This window comes from Myotis brandtii, unplaced genomic scaffold (genome assembly GCF_000412655.1).
Source record: "Myotis brandtii unplaced genomic scaffold, ASM41265v1 scaffold523, whole genome shotgun sequence".
Lineage (NCBI taxonomy): Eukaryota > Metazoa > Chordata > Mammalia > Chiroptera > Vespertilionidae > Myotis > Myotis brandtii.
The window spans coordinates 520,428-538,348 of record NW_005369902.1 but is presented as its reverse complement, the minus strand read 5'-3'; the positions used below and the strand labels follow the sequence as shown (position 1 = coordinate 538,348).

The following is a 17,921-nucleotide window of genomic DNA, read 5'->3' as shown; positions in this document are numbered from 1 at the left end:
ACAACTTCTTCATCCATTCATCCACTGATGAACATTAGGTTGTTTCCGTTTCTTGGCTATTGCAAATAATGCTGCTATAAACATGGGAGTGTAGATATCTTTTCAATTTAATGGTTTTGTTTCCTTTATATAGATTCCCAGAAGTGGAACTGCTGGATCATATGGCAGTTATATTTCCACTTTTTTTAGGATCCTCCAATGCTGTTTTCCATAGTAGCTGCACCAATTTATAACCCCACCAACAGGGCAAAAGGATTTCTTTGTTTGCATATCCACATCAGTGTTTGTTAATCTCAACTTTTTGATAATGACCATTCTTTTTTTAAAATAAATATATTTTTATTAATTTCAGAGAGGAGGGGAAAGGGAAAGATAGAGACATCAATGATGAGAGAGAATCATTGCTCGGCTGCCTCCTGCACACCCCCTGCTGGGGATCAAGCCTGCAACTGGGCATGTGCCCTTCAAACCAGAATCGAACCCGGGACCCTTCAGTCCAACACTCTATCCACTGAGCCAAACCGGCGAGGATGATGATGACCATTCTAACAGGTGTGAGGTGATATCTCACTGTGGTTTTCCTTTGCATTTCCCTAATGACTAGTTATGTTGAGCATCTTTTCATGTACCTGTTGGCCTTTCATATACCTCTTGGAGAAATGTCTATTCAGGTCTTTTGCCCATTTTTTAATTAGGTTATTTGTTTGTTTTGTTATTGAGTTGTATGAGATCTTTATATATTTTTAATATAAACCCCTCATCAGATATATGATTTGCAAATATTTTTTCCCATTCTCTAAGTTGTCTTTTCACTTTGTTGATGGCTTCTTTTGCTGTGTGGAAGCTTTTTAGTACAGTACAATTGCATTTGTTTAGTTTTTCTGTTGTTGCTTGTGTTTTAGATTTCATATCCAAAAAATCATTACCAAGACCTATGTTAAAAACCTTTATTCCTATGTTTTCTCCTAAGAGTTTCATGCCATACCTTTAAGTCTTTAATCCATTTTGAGTTAATTTTTGTGAGAGGTGTAAACTATGGGCCCAGTTTCATTCTCTTACATATAAAATATCCAATTATCCCAGCACCATTTATTTAAGACTGCCTTTTCTCCGTTGAGTATGCTTAGCTCCCCTGTCAAATATTAGTTGACTAGATAATCTTAGGCTTATTAAAATCAGGAAGTGTGATGCCTCCTACTTTGTTCTTATTTCTCAAGATTTCTTTGGCTATGCGGGGTGGTCTTCTGTGGTTCCACGTACATTTTAGGAGTGTTTTTTCTACTTCTGTAAAAAATGCCCTTGGAATCTTGAAAGGGATTGCAGTGAATCTATAGGTGGCCTTTGATAGTACTGATGTTTTAACCACATTAATTCTTCCAATCCATGAACACTTGGATATTTGCCATTTATTTGTGTCTTCTTTGATTTCTTTCATCAAAGTCTTAGAGTTTTCAGTATGAAGACCTTACATTTCCTTCATTAAATTTCTTTCTAAGTATTTTATTGTTTGTGATGCTATTATAAATAAAATTGATTTTTTTCCAGAAAATTCATTTTTAATACACAGAAATACTACTGATTTTTGTATATTAATTTTGTATCAGGCAATTCTATTCAACTCATTGACTAGATCTAACAATTTGTTGCTGCCTTTAGGATTTTCTATATATAAAATCATGTCATCTGCAAATAGAGATAATTTTATGCCTTCCTTTTCCATTCTGATACCTTTTATTTCTATTTCTTTTTTTGTTTGTTTTGTTTTGTTAATCCTCACCTGAGGATATTTTTTCCATTGCTTTTCAGAGAGAGTGGAAGGGAGGGTAAGGAGAGAGAGAGAGAGAGAGAGAGAGACAGACAGAGAGGTATCAATGTGAGAGAGACATTGATTGGTTGCCTCCTGCACATGCCCCAGTGGACACGGTGGAGGGGAGAGCGAACCCACAAACCAGGTATGTGCCTGGTGCACAGTGCAGTGCTCCAACCATTGACCCACACCAGCCAGGGCCTATTTCTTTTTCTTATTCAATTGCTCTAGCTAGAACTTCTAGTACTATGCTGAACAGGAGTGGTGAGTGGGCACCCTTGCTTTCAACCTTTCAGCATTAAATATGATATTGGCTATGAGCTTGTCCTATATGACCTTTATTATGTTGAGATGTTCCTCTATGCCTAATTTTTAAGAGGTTTTATCAATGAATAATGGTTGAATTTTGTCAAATGCTGTTTCTGCAGCTAATAAGATGACCATATGATTCTCTTCTTAAAAATGTGATGTATCGCCCTAGCTGTTTTGACTCAGTGGCTAGAGCATTGGTCTGCAGACTGAAGGGTCCCAGGTTCAATTCTAATCTAGGGTACATGCCCGGTTTAGGGCTTGATCCCCAACAGGGGGCATGCAGGAGGCAGCCAATCAATGATTCTCTCTCATCATTGATGTTTCTAACTCTCTCTCCCTCTCCCTTCCTCTCTGAAATCAATAAAAAAATATTTTTTTAAATGTGATGTATCACACTGATTTACATATGTGGAACCATCCTAGCACCTCAGGAACACACACAACTTCCTTTTAATGTGCTGCTGAATTCTGTTTGCTAGAATTTTATTGAGAACTAGAGGCCCGTTGCACAAAATGATTCGTGCAATAGGCCTTCCTTCCCCTGGCTGCCGGCATCGGTTTTCCTCCGGCACCCGGGACCAAGGCCTTTGCTCTGGCCACAGCGGAGAAGCCAAGCCTCTTCAGTCGTCTTCAGTCTTCGCTCAGGCGGAGCCTTAAGTCTTCGCTCCGCGCCTGCATATGCAAATTAACCGCCATCTTTGTTGGGTTAATTTGCATACTCATCCTGATTGGCTGGTGGGTGTAGCGGAGTGACACCAATTTGCATGTTTCTCTTTTATTAGTGTAGATGTTTGCATATATATTTAGTTTCTGGGTGTTCTTATTTGTTTGCTTGTTTTTTAAATATATTTTTATTGATTTCAGAGAGAAAGGAAGAGGGAGAGATAGAAACATCAACAATGAGAGGGAATCATTGACTGGCTGCCTCTTGCACACTGGATCGAGCCTGAAACCCAGGTATGTGCCCTTGACCAGAATTGAACCTAGGACCCTTTGGTCCACAGGCCAATGCTCTATCCACTGAGCCAAACTGCTAGGGCTGTTCTTGTTTTTTGTTTTTGTTTTCTTCTCCAGGATAATGCTGGCTTTGTAAAATAAGTTTGGGAGTGTTGCCTCCTCTTAAATTTTTGGAAAGAGTTTGAGAAGGATTGGTGTTAATTCTTTAATTGTTGGGTAAAATTCACCAGTGAAGCCATCTGGTCCTGGGCATTTCTTTATGAGAGATTTTTGATTACTGATTCAATCTCCTCCCTAGTAATTGTTTTATTCAGATTTTCTATTTCGCCCTGATTCAGTCTTTTTTTATTTTAAGCTTAAACAGCAAATATTTCTCACAGTTCTATAGGCTAGAAAGTCTAAGATGAAGGCACATGCAGATTCAATATCTGCTGAGAACCCTGGTTCATAGACAGCCATCTTCCCGCTGTGTCCTCATATGATGGAAGGGGCAAGGGAGATTTCTGGGGTCTTTTTTATAAAAGCACTAATCTCATTCATGAGGGTTCCATCCTAATGACCTAAGCATCTTCCAAAAGCCCTATTTCTAGTTCCTAAAGGTATAGAGTTAGGTTGTTTATTTGGGATCTTTCTTGCTTTTTAATGAAGGTATTTATTGCTATGCATTTCTCTCTTAGAACTGCTTTTGCTGCATCCCACAAGTTTTGTTATGTTGTGTTTCTATTGTCATTTATCTCAAGAAATTTTTTTATTTCCCCTTTAATTTCTTCTTTGATCTACTGACTGTTCAGGAGAATGTTAACTTCTTTTTTTAAAAAAAAAAATATATTTTATTGATTTTTTACAGAGAGGAAGGGAGAGGGATAGAGAGTTAGAAACATCGATGAGAGAGAAACATCGATCAGCCGCCTCCTGCACGCCCCCTACTGGGGATGTGCCTGCAACCAAGGTACATACCCTTGACTGGAATCGAACCTGGGACCCTTCAGTCCGAAGGCCGAGGCTCTATCCACTGAGCCAAACCGGTTAGGGCAGGAGAATGTTAACTTCTATGTGTTCATAAATTTTCCAGTTTTCCTCTTATTATTTATTTCTAGTTTCACGTCATTGTGGTCAAAAGAAATACTTGCTCATTATGATTTCGATCTTGAATTTGCTAAAACTTGTTTAGTGGCCTAACATATAATCTATCCTAGAAAATATTCTATGTGTCTTTGAGAAGAATGTGTATTGTGGCGTTGTTGGACAGAATGTTCTATATGTATCTGTTAGGTCTGCTGTTTCCTTATTGATTCTATAGATGATTTATCCATTGTTGAGAGTGGGATAAATTACCCAACTATTATTGTTCTACTGTTTATTTCCCCATTTAGCTCTGTTATTTCTTGCTTTATATATTTAGGTGCTCCAATGTTAGGCACATAAATATACAATTCCTATATCTTCTTGATGTATTGACCCGCTTTTCATTACATCATGACCTTCTTTGACTCTTTTTACTATTTTTGGCTTAAACTCTATTTTTATCTGACATAAATAAAGCCTGAAAATGGTAATTTCGGTGATCTTACTAAAGTCTCTAAGCAACTAAAGCTCTATTCTAAAAAACAAATGGATGAGAATGACTCTTAAAAGAAAGAAGACACAAGGCATGGGATTTGGCCCTGGCCGGATGGCTCAGTTGGTTGGAGCAGTGATTGCCAACTGGTGGTCTACGGATCACTGGTGGTCCGTGAGGCCCGAAAGGTTGGTGACCGCTGGTTTAAGGAAACCTTTGAAGCAGCGGTCCGCGAGATCCGAAAGGTTGGCGACTGCTGGGTTGGAGTGTCGTCTGTACACCAAAAGGTTGCAGGTTTGATTCCGGTCAGGGAACATACCTAGGTTGCGGGTTTGACCCCCAGACAGGGCGAGTGAGGGAGGCAACCAATCAATGTTTCTCTCTCAAATCAATGTTTCATACTCTCTAACCCTTCCTCTCTCTCTAAAATCAATAAAAACATATCCTCGGTTGAGGATTAAAAGAGAAAGGCATGGGTTTTGGTAAAAGCATAAATTCTTTCTCCAGGAGTCCCTAACTCTAGACCTATTAATGTTTCTTCCAGAATCACAGTTTAAACAGGCTAAGTGGATTTGCATTAATTTCCTTTGGAATGAATGCATATGCAATTCAAAAACACAGTGGAAACCATAAAAGAATAAAGACTTAATTTCCTCAACAAGTAGGAATGACTGTGGACATCTGAACTCAGAGGCAATTATTTATAGTGCTAGTGTTAAAAAATCTAGTAACTGGATCTAAATGATGGTGCAACATATTTTCTAAGTAGCATTTCACATAAAATAAACAGATCAGTCTTTCCTGGGAAAATCTGACACAAAAACATTTTATCTTTTTTAAAAAAATATATTTTTATTATTGATTTCAGAGAGGAAGAGAGAGGGAGAGATAGAAACATCAATGTTGAGAGATAATCATTGATCGGCTGCCTCCTACACGCCCCACACTGGGGATTCAAGCCTGCAACCCAGGCATATGCCCTGACTGGGAATCGAACTGTGACCTCCTAGTTCACAGTTCGACCATTGAGCCATGCCAGCCAGGCAAATATTATGTCTTAATGAAGAAATCAAAATTATAGATCAAGCCTCACAATGCAAAAAGCAGGTAGTAAACCTATTTCATATGTTAAAGAACCTATGAGTAATATAGGCAAAAGATAGCATACAAAATTGCATAATATATCTCATTATTTGGTGCATCTTAAACTTGCTCTCAATACAAGAAAAAATTATTATTTTAAAGAACCTCCTTAAAAATACTTCAAACTGTCTCCTAATATTTGTTATTTTCAAAGCCGATTTCAACAATTTTTAATGCTTTATCCTTCTAAATTGACTCAGTATTATTAATCACCCACTATCAAAAGCTAAATTCCTCTTTGGTAAAGCATTTTTTTTAAAGCATTCTTTTTAATTTAGCTTTGATCAATAATGGCAATCTCTAACCTTAAGCATACCTGGTATAAACAGTGGCACACACTTCGAAGCTGAGGGGGAAATTCTGAGGAGGAGCTGATGATGGCATCGAAGAACTTTTCAGTCATGTGGAGGAGGTTCCGCTGGTTATCCTCAAGGCTCTCTGACTGTTCTAACCTACAAAAAAAAAAGTCAAATAAATTAAAAACAAACAAAAACACTCCTTAAAAGAGACTACTTGAGATATTCAGCCAAATTAGCCAAATACAATGTTTGGACTTTGTTGGCTTCTTGAACAAGCCAACTATAAAAAAAGAAATTTTGCAAATTGTGTATTAAAATTCTTATTATATTCTTACAAATTCAGTATGTGATTTTTATTTCTTTTTTTTCTTTTTTTTGCCAATCTAGTAGGTAGGAAAGGGCATCTCATGTTTTTAACTTTTATTTCCATGACTTCTGGTCAAGTTAGACACGCTTTCATGTATTTTGTAGTCATTCATGTTTCCCCTATTTTGAACTGCCTTTCATATCCAGCCTGGTATTTCTAACTGCTAGGTGTCTCTCCCACCAGTATCTAAAATTCAGTTTGCCCAAAATTAACTGATCTTTTCTCCTACTCTGTCTTACCCTGTGCTGCTCCCCATGCTGTCAATGGCACCATCACTGTCCCAATCACGTCATTCTGGTGACCTCTGATGTCTCCACATGCCTGGTATACTCCATTACTGCCCCCATTCAATCAGGGTTGCCAATTCAATATGATCTCTAAAGTCTTGGTGTTGTGATTAAAGGTAGAAATTCAGAAAACAGACTTACTTTTGTGTCAGGTTTACCCAGGAAAGACCGATCTGTTTATTTTACGTGAAATGCTACTTATAAAATATGTTACACATTTCAGCTCTACCACAATGATCTCTATGGCCTTGGTCAAGACATTTAACTTCCCTGGGCCTCAATTTTTTTTCATCAATAACCCAGTAATAATAATTCTGCCTATTTATTGGGTTTAAATTTCACCCAATGGCTATCACATCCACAAAGCTTTACTTGGGCTCCCCAACTGGCATAATCTGAACTCTCAAAACACATCCCCTATGAAACTCACTCTTAACTACGTGTTATATGTCTTATCTCTTACTAAACTGTAAACTCCTTGAAGGAAGTTCCTTTAAGGGGACTCATCTTTGTCCCCTTAAAAACTAGCGCTGTTACCAAGTAAGTATTGAATTCTTGTTTTTGATCTTTTAATTAGTAATTTTTACTTATATGCTAATTTACATATTACATAAATGCTTGGGAAACTCAAAAGTCATCACTTCAGAATCTTGCAATTAAAAAGATTAAGTTGCAAAACCATGTAGCAATATGCTACCATTTATATTGAGCACTCACATAATATACAGTTTCTACAGCTACATATATATATGCAAATGCATTGAAAAAGGACAGAAAAACAAATTAAAGTAACAGTGCTAAATCTCCAAGATGGTAGTCATAGACACCTTTAATGAGAACTGCAATTGTTTTTTAAGAAAAATGTATTTGCATGCAACTTTCATAATTAAAGACTAATTTTTAAAAATATATTTTTAACAATTTCAGAGCAGGAGAGGGAGAGATAGAAACATCAATGATGAGAATCACTGATTGGCAGCCTCCTGCACACCCCCTACTAGGGATTGAGCCTGCAACCCGGGCATGTGCCCTGACCCTAACAGGGAATCGAACCATGGCCTTCTGGTTCATAAATCGACGCTCAACCACTTAGCCACACCAGCCAGGCTAAAGACTAATTTTAAGAATCAAGGGGAAAAGTTGTGAGGGTAAGGATCTACCATTGTACAGTGCCTCTACTCAGGCCCTACCATTGTAGTGGTAGGGAAAAAAATGAAGAGCAGTTGTAGATGAAAGATGACAAACCTGGTAGGATCCACTTCAAAGCTAACATGCTGCCAATCAGAGGATGTGATCACAATTCGTAATAAAGGATCCAGGAGTTTTTGTAGGTAGGTAGCACCATATACCTAAAGAAATACACAAGTAGGAATTTATTATGCCTGATTCAAGTACCCTGCATTTCGGAGGATATTTGCTCTGTACATTCTGTACAAAATCATTGCCATACCTTCACATAAAAAACAGATGAATGGATACAAACCTTGAAACAGAAGGTCATTATTTTACTAGCTAAGCTGTTCCCTCGAAAAAGAGTCTGCATGGAGTCTGCCAATTCTACTTCCTTAGAAAACATGTTCCAGAGCAGTTGGTAGAGTAAATGCCGAGAATCAAATAGAGTCACCAGAACTCGAGCTAGTTCATCCTGAGAACAAAACAAATGGTGTTAGGGTGGATAATCCTATTTTCTCTTATGCAGGAAACTGAATCAAGATAAATGGTGACTGATTAATTTTCCTCCTGGCATTTATTTGTGCTCATTCTATATAACAAAAGCCTAATATGCTAAGTGTCTGGTGACTGGTCATCTGTTCAACCAATCAAAGCATAATATGTTAAAGCTGCTCAACTGCTCGCTATGACATGCACTGATCACCAGGGGGCAGATGCTCCGATCAGTAGGTTAGCTTGCAGCTGGGGTCCAGGCAATCAGGACTGAGTGAGATGGGTCAGACACACCCTGGAGCCCTCCCTCCCCAGCTGGTCAACCTCCCGCTTCCTTCCCCGGCTGGCCCCAATCAGGACTGGGCGAGGTGGGGCTGGACACGCCCTGGAACCCTCCCATGGTCCCTTCCTGGCCCGATCATGCACCAGTGAGGTCCCTCGGCCTGGCCTGCACTCTCTCGAAATCCGGTACCCCTCAGGGGATGTTGGAGAGCCCGTTTCAGCCCGATCCCGCAGGCCACTCCCCTTGGGAGGGCGCCAGACGCAAGGCTCACAGCTGGCGAAAACTGCTGCAACAATGTGAGCCTCTCCCGATCGATTGGGACTGATTGGGCATGAGCCCATGGCAGGTGCAGTGGGGCCAGGATGAGCAGGAGCAGCAGGGAGGAGCTGCAGACAGCATTGGACTGCGGGTACCCATGCACGAATTCGTGCACTGGGCCTCTAGTATGTCTATAATAGATGACTATTCCTATATGCCTAACAGAATATGATGGCAAAGAGTTTAGCTTGATATGCACAGATGATTTTCTCAGAAAAAAAGTGAGCAAGAATAAGACTTTGGTGACCATAAGAGCTCTCATATGGTCAGAGAAACTCACTGTTTTCTGAATATGGGCCAGAAAAACAACAAAAATGAAAAGACTACAAGATTTGCAGGAGGAAATCAGCAAATAGACCTGGTACATGCAGAACCAAAACATTAGCAAGATTTATGTACAAAGTGAGGGTGAATGGCTAATTCTTATCTAGTACCTAAATGATAACCCTCATGATTGCCCATGGTAAAGTATTTTGGGGTATACTCAAGAAAAATGATGTGATAATAAATCAGTGTTTAACCACACATTCTGAGAAGAGGCTTGGAGTGAACAGGGGGCAAGGTCTCTGCTCTCACGGAGCTCACATTCTAGAGACTTAGAGTAAGTTCTCAAATAAACACATTTATTTCACATAGTGAATAAATGCTGCCAAGAAAATATAACAAGGTAATGTGACAGAATGACTGTGGGTGTGGTTTTGATTGGATAGTCAGAAAAGACTTCGCTAAGAAAGTACATCTGAACTGAAACTTGAAGAACAAGAAGTCGGCCATTTAAGAGATCAGGGAAGAAGCATTCCAGGCAGTAGAGGTAGCAGCAGCAGTAAGAGTGCTGCAGGGTGGAAACAACCCAAACATGTTTCATGGCCAGTGTGGTTTAAGTTTGGTGAATAAAAAGGAAAATGGCCCTGACCAGTTTGGCTCAGTGGCTAGAGCATCGGCCTGTGGACTGAAGAGTCCCAGGTTCAATTCCGGTCAAGGGCATATAACTTGGTTGCGGGCACATCCCCAGTAGGGGGTGTGCAGGAGGCAGCTGATCAATGTTTCTCTCTCATGGATGTTTCTAACTCTCTATCCCTCTCCCTTCCTCTCTGTAAAAAATCAATAAAATATATTTTAAAAAAAGGAAAATGGCATATGATGATGTCAGAGATGAGGTAGGGCCAGGTAGCGTAGAGCCAGAATTTGAGTTTTACTTTTAAGTATGAAGAATAAGATCCTATAGCTTTTTATAGCAGAAATTTACAGGCAATGACAGATTACCATATTAGTTATAATTTACTAAACTGAAACCATTTTTGGTACAATATAAACTAAGCATCTTTTTAACATGGAAAGGGAATTCCTTCCCAAATTTTTAGCATATATTATTAAGAATGATATGGTTTTAGGAAAATTTTTATTAAGAATTCAAATAGCCACATTATGTTTTCAGTGTTTAAAATATGCAACATCAGCCCTAGAGGGTTTGGCTCAGTGTATAGAGCGTCAGCCTGCAGAATGAAGGGTCCCAGGTTCGATTCCAATCAAGGGCACATGCCCAGGTTGCAGGCTTGATCCCCAGTAGAGGGCGTGCAGGAGGCAGCCGATCAATGATTCTCTCTCATCATTGCTGTTTCTATCTACCTCTCACTTCCTCTCTGAAATCAATAAAAATATATTAAAAAATAAATATAAATAAAATATAAATAAAACACGCACCATCAGAATTTCAAATGCAAATAAGAGTGCTTAAATTTTTTAAAAATTGTAAAATGCATTACAGAAAAAGAGTCAAGAATTGGGGATAGATAGTAAACAGGCACAAGCCTTGAATTCTAGTGCTAGCATTACTAACAACTAAATATGAGATTTAACACTAATTATCTCAGTTAGTATATGAAGACACCAGACCAGATCAGTGGTTTTAATTTTCTTTTCATCAGTGTTTAAATGGAGTTTTTCAGTAGGACAGGTCAGAAGTCCGAATTTTACTTTAAAATGTGTGGATCGGTATGATCCTCATACTTAAGGTAAGAATACTAGTGAGGACTAAGCTCCAACCACTTCCCCACAGCTGAAAACCACTCAAATAATATCTGAAGTCTCTTCCAGCGCTAAAGTTTCAGCAATTCATTCAATAAACATTCACTCAACAAATGAATTCTGAACCATCTGCTATGTGGCAGGCACTTTTCTTTTCCACCTTCAATGAACTTACCCACTGAGAACAAGGAACCACATTGGCCAGAGCCATAGCTATAGGGAGCTCTCCCTGATCACCCATCATCGTGACCAGCTCCACCAGTCTCTCAAACCGATCTGCCAACACCGTTTCGGCAAGTGTGTCAAATTCTGTGCCTTGTTGAAGGATTTTAGTCAGAACTTCCATAAATGTAGCTCTTGTCTGGAGATCTTTGTGGTAACCTAAACCTGATATAGACAGATAGATGCAAATTTACTAACATGACCTTGCTGAAATAATTTTACTCGTCTTATATGCCAATTCTCTAAGTTTTAAATTTCCATATGCTCTCATTTTATCTCACCTATGGAATGCATGAGGCCACTGTCCACATTCGCATTGAGTAAGTTTGACATTGCAAGGACTGTACAGTGCCTCAATGATGCCAGCCTCCGAGACATGCCACGTTTCCTGCCACCTGTTTGTGCATTTTCATCTTCAACTTCACTACAGTCATTCAAAAGGTTCATAAACAATGTGAAATACCTGAGAAATAAAAAGACTGACCCTTATACTGTGAAGGCCACATCAACCAGAAAACTAACCAGACATTCTGAAATCATCACGTGTATTTCATGAGTGTTTCTTGAGTATCTGCTACTCTCCAGTCTTGGGATAATCAGCTAGTGTGGCTCATTATGAAGTGTGCTCTGTTGAATATGATTTTGCCCTGACAAAGCCCAGTATATATTCCAAATAGATGCAATGTAAGTACATCACTTTTAATGCTTAGCATATAAAATTAATGGTCCAAATAGGCGATCTGGGTTTTACTGCCAATAAAAAGTCACTGGTCAGATAATTTTCTTTAAAAATCACAAAACACAGTTGTTTTCCTATCCCACTCCTGACACAGGGAATATTGCTTCATGCATGTGTTATATTTTATGAGACAGCAGCTGATGGCCGTAATACCAAAGCAATGATGTCCATGTTCTAAATATAACAATTTATCACTTTGATCACACTTTCTTTCTTTGGTTGTGTGGGACTTTGTTTTTTGCTTTGTGTTTTTGGTAACAGAAATTTACTTAAGAAATAACTGTGATTTGGCTTCCATTAGTTCCACACCATCTCCTTCCTCAGGCTGCAGTGGAAGGCCAGCCAGGAGTGAAACTACTGCTTCCATGCTTGCCTGGTCCAAATCTCTGAAGAAAAAAATATTTAGAGACCATAATAAGTTTTTCAGGTTCTTCCATCCCACCATCCCCTCAAATAAATTTCTTCCTAACAGACACAAACTTTAGGAGCTACCTATTTCATTAGATACCTTATTAGGAAAACCTAAATGATATGAGTTAATATGCAGACTCCAGAATACAAAAACATTTCAAGTTTAGGAGAGGGTGACAATAACTTTCTACAAAGTAATTTTGGCAAAATGACTACCTTAAAATCAAGAGAATGCACTTCAAAACCAAGTCTGGCCAAAGTAATACATGTAAATGGTTATTATGCAGTTCACAGTGATTAATTATTTTCTAATATGTGGCAATAAATACTTGTCATTAGAGCAAACTTAATTAGCTTTAAAAGGACTCAAAACAACTAATTATTAACAAATAATACATTTATCAGATGTAAACAAGAGATTTTCTAAATGTTTTAATCTCTAAGTAAAATTACATAAAAGTAACTATAAAAGCTACAAGATTTTTATCTAACCATAAAATAAATACAATTTAAGGCTTTACATATTTTACTTTCCAATAATTTATTTTCCAATAATTGTATCCTTCATAAATATGCAACACTAACTTTCCAAACATAAAACTCTCACATTTTTTTACTTTAAGTCTTTTAGTTAAAAAAAAGTATGTAATTCAAATGCAAGAGCTTGATATCCAGAAAAATAATTTCATTACACATAAAATGTATGTATAATAGCTATAATGAAGTAGTACTAATGCCTAGAGTAAACCTGCTGATACTTAAGGTCATTCTCTTTTTTACCTTGTAAGACATTTTACATCATCATCTGCTGCTTGATTTGATGTTCCCATAACCCAGTCTGTCAAGTATTCTACCATCTTATTCCTATAGAATGGTAGAGAGAAAAAAAAAAGCAAACAAATTTTTAAAAGTCATACATACACCTTTTTAAATAGTGCACACAATGTGCCAAATAACCCAGGAAACATGACAAGTTTCTAAAAGAGATACTGCTCTCACAAATCTAACAGAAGGGACTTGGATACTGAACCTCCATGTTATAGTTAGCTGTGTATCTGTTTTGAAACAGAATCAAATTCTTAGCTCAAGGATAGTGTAATTTTTGAAAAAGGGAGCGCTGTCATGGGCACAAAGCTTTGGGAAATTTAAAAAGACATGGAGAAAAACTGACACGTAAAATGCTCCTTTCCCACTCTCCACCCCCGCTTCCCATAATAACCAGGTACCTACCATTTTCCTGTACTTCATTTAAAATAATAAGATTTAGAAGACTCTGGATTGTTCTTTTAAGAACTCACCTAAATTTCATCTCTTGACAAAATGAGAGGTCATCTCTCCTTGCCATCATTACCTCGACTAACTGACACAGTTTCGTTTTTATTTGAATCGCATGAACCATATTCCCAAGCACACGAACATATCTATTTGGACATAGAAACATTCAAAAAAAAATCAGATATAAACAAAAGAGGTTTTCTAAATGCTTTAATCTCTACATAAAATTACTAAAAGTAACTATAAAAGCTACAAGATTTTTATTTTATTTATAAGAGAACATACATAACTTCTGGTTACCTTATTGTCACACCCTAATTTGGGAGCAATAAAGAAAAGGATGGCAAATTACTTCACTAATAACTACTAATACCAATGTATTTCTGCTACATTTCAGTAGAATGCTTACCTGACCAAATTTAACATCATTGTTTCAATGCTAGCTTGCCCCAAGTGTTCAGAGCTGCCTTCAGTATGATTATCTAGTAAATTCTTCATTATAGCTATAGTTTGCTCTACAAATTGAGTATTGGTGTCAGTCAATAAAACCTATACAAGGAACAAAATACATCTGGAATCAATGCACAGTAGACAGATCAGAGAGATAAGAAGCTGCCTGATCTAAATGTCTAACATATGCAGAAATGCACCTACAGGCATATATCCAAACAGGCACAGAGCTATGAATAGACACTCATACCCATACCTAAGATATTCATAACCCCAGGCACACCCACACACTAGAGTTCCTAAATAGCAAACTGATCCCACATTAGAGAATTCTTTTTTTATGTAATTTTCTGCCTATTTCTTTTAAGACTTGTGAGTGAATGTTCATGCCAAAATTTACTAAATAAACAAAAGGGCTCCGTTATTTTAATAAGTCACTCTATTCATAGGGAAAGGTAAAAAATTAAGCAGAGCATACTTTACCTGTCCTTGTGAGTCAAAGAATTTGCTGATGGTATTCTTCAATTTGTTAAATAGCATTGGATAAAGAGCAGGACTCAATTCCAGACCCACCAGATCCTTCACATTGGTCCTTATCTGAAGTCCCACTTTCTCATGGTTACACACCATTAAGGACAACAGTCGATCCATAAATTTGCTGACAGGTGTGTCTGCATTTCCTTCTGAGGACATCACTGAAATCATGGAACCCTTGCGTTCACTGACTGGGCCCATGGGTGGGCTATAGGTTGCTAGGCCAGAATTGCTTCTCTGCTGCAGGCACACTCCCCCAAGAGCACAAAGAAAGCCAGTCATGTTGATCCATTCCTGTAGGGAGTCGGTGTCAGACAAATCTATGGATCCTCCTCCACTCACATGAGACATTCGCCTCTTAACAATGGTCTTGTGAAGGCTTTCAGCAGCCTAAACACAAAATTTTTATGGGAAAAGTTAATTCATCCTAAATTGATTGACAGACTTGACATTACTTTTTATCCAACAATTCTTCCATGACAAAAGAACATATTTTACATTTAAAAAATCCAAGTTTTCACTCTAGTCACATCAAGGTGTCTTACTTCTTGAGGGAGGGTGAGCCTTATAGAATTGAGGGTAACAATAAACAGAGATACAGATACAGAAGGTGGTGATGACTACAGCTCAGAAAGGAATGTATTTTCAAAATATTTGCTGTATCAATTCCTGGACACACAAGCAATATCTATGCTGCTTCAAGGAATATAAGCATTTGGAGATTTTTACCCAAGTAGTGGGTTCACTTATTAACTTAGTGGCTCCCCAAGTTCAAGTGCTCTATTGTAGCCAGCTTGAAACATTGTACTACTATTAACACAGATTCCACATGGCAAGATAAGAGTAATCAAGCAGAAGAACCTCTGACTACAGAAAGAGAGTGTAACGAAGAAAGTACAGGAAGACAAAAATCAATAGAAAAAATCACACTCTAATCTGAGGAGAAATCTTCAATTTTCTGATCCTTTTAATTTATGGAATACAGATGAGAAGAAAAACTCTTACTATGTGTGGCAAATTTTCAAATTCAATTTCCCTTATATTCTGCTTACATGTATAATATTCATCCTAGTACAGTAAATATATTAACCCAAGAAAGCAATATATTTGAGGTATTCTGTGGTATGAATGATATAGAAGCACCATTGCACAACTTTCTTATGTATGTTTGTTTTGTGAGGAAAATGGCCTCTTATGAAGGATTTGAATATGGAAGTCCTGAAACTCTGCCATTTTTTATAGCACTTGCATGTAATACAATTGTATCTATTATTAGAATATGGCTATATATCCCTGCTTTTGTGCAGCACATTATCCCTTTTAGGACCTATGTGATCAGGTATTTCAGCAAGTTCTCTGATCAGGACTTAACACAGGGTGTGGCTTGCAACTGGCTGACTTAATGTGAAACACAATGAAAGAACCACTGGATACAATATTATGCTTTGATAAAGAAAGCCTACATCTTGTAGTTAAGTACTTTGTATCACCTACTTTGACTACGAGGATGGCTGGACTAAGTCATACAACAAAATCAACTTCACACGGTCAATGATGTATGCCGTAATGAATCATGGTATCAGACACAGAAACGTCCACTGCAAAAGAACTTAAAGATTGGCTTAGCAACAAGGTGAAAGAGGCACATATTCTGACCAAATTTACATACTGAGATTATCAAACAGTGCCAAGTGATTTTGCATTTTTTGGCAGTGGAAGGGACCTGAGAACTCAGCATACTGACAGCATTTGGGCTGAAACACTCTAATTGGTATATACATGACTTATTTCCTTCACTCATCAAGAATATGAATCCAGTATCACTTAGACATCTCCTTAATCCAGTCTCAGCTCTTGAGCCAAGTGCTCAAACTGAACAGACGCTGTACTTGGCATCAATATTAATTAAGACAATATGGAATACTGCACTAGCAGTTAAGGCTCAGCTATCCAGAGTTCTTTCACGTCTTTATTAAATGTTAATCCTCCCATTGGAAATAAGAAAGAGGAAGAAGATCTCAGAGCAGCTCCATCACCTTGGTTACCTGTAGCCAGTCCTCAAAGCAGAGATATTTTAATGAAACCCACCGAAGTGGAGGCAGTGACATTGAAATGGATTAGCAACTTATTAATAGAACCAAACATGTACAACAGCAACTTTCAGACACAGGAATCCATGCAGGGAAGATCTGAAGAAACTGACAACAGTGTGAAGATAGAAATAGTGGTCCTGGTAGCAGTAGGAGACATGGTGATGGATCTGGCAATGAAATGAATTCTAACCATGCAAACCACTCAGCTGGGAGCCCTGGTAGTGAGGTACAAACAGAAGACACTGCAGATATTGAGACCTTAAGGAAGAAATTGAAGATGATGATCATGATCATAATCCTAAAAGCAGCTGTGATACAGGTATTCATAACAAAATTAGAAAGTCAAGCAAACATTTGCTTAGGGAATCCCATGGTCCATCAGAAAGAAGTGGGACAAGCAATAGAATAGGAAAGGACCTGGTTTTTAACACTGAGTCAATACTATCAGTAGATAATCAAATACAAATGCTAAATGCCTGTTCACACTCTGAAGACCCAGAACATGATATTTCAGGGGAAATGATTGCTGCTTATACAGCACAAATAACTCAGGAATCTTCTATTACATGCACTGGGGACTTCATGGGAGACTATTGTGAACAGATTTAATTGTCAACAGTTTACTGGTCCACAGCATCACCACCTCCACCACCAAGAGCAAATATGATCATATGCTAAGCGCAAATAATGCTAGTTACAGTAGTTCCCAAGTCAGTGTAAAATTAGGAAAAAAAATATGGCTGATTTTGATGGTGAAGAATCTGGGTGTAAAGAGGAACTAGTTCAGATTAATTTATATGCAGAACTAACATTTCATCTCCAAAAACATTTTCCCAATTTAGTATCTATTTACCATGAACATCTTAATCAAGGGCCTGCAGTTCATAAACATCAATTCAACAGTAATGCTGTGACAGACATTAATTTGGATAACATTTGCAAGAAAGGAAACACTCCATTGTGGGATACAGTCCAAGATGATGATGCAATTAATCTTTCTGAAGGCTTAATAAATGAAGTCGAAAAACTTCTCTGTTCCTCAGTATGCTGGTTTATGGATAGACAGATTGGAATGAGATTCATTGACAGTTCCCTTAAAATTTTAGGAAACAAGTAAATAGGAATTCTTTAAAATGTTATGCATTAGTCAAAGGTCATTTTGTGTACTCTTATCAA

General features: G+C 37.9%; 1 protein-coding gene across 1 annotated transcript in view; it reads right to left on the bottom strand.

The window, feature by feature from the left end:
• Positions 1-17,921, bottom strand: part of NF1 (neurofibromin 1) — a 327,459-nt gene that overhangs the window by 109,506 nt on the left and 200,032 nt on the right. Inside the window, exons 27-36 of the mRNA XM_014548834.1 lie at positions 14,602-15,042; positions 14,078-14,217; positions 13,692-13,814; positions 13,174-13,257; positions 12,252-12,368; positions 11,525-11,706; positions 11,197-11,408; positions 8,214-8,375; positions 7,976-8,079; positions 6,094-6,229 (exon numbers count right to left, since the gene is read on the bottom strand). Of these exons, the coding sequence (XP_014404320.1) occupies positions 6,094-6,229; positions 7,976-8,079; positions 8,214-8,375; positions 11,197-11,408; positions 11,525-11,706; positions 12,252-12,368; positions 13,174-13,257; positions 13,692-13,814; positions 14,078-14,217; positions 14,602-15,042 (1,701 nt within the window). The remainder of the gene's footprint in view (positions 1-6,093; positions 6,230-7,975; positions 8,080-8,213; positions 8,376-11,196; positions 11,409-11,524; positions 11,707-12,251; positions 12,369-13,173; positions 13,258-13,691; positions 13,815-14,077; positions 14,218-14,601; positions 15,043-17,921) is intronic.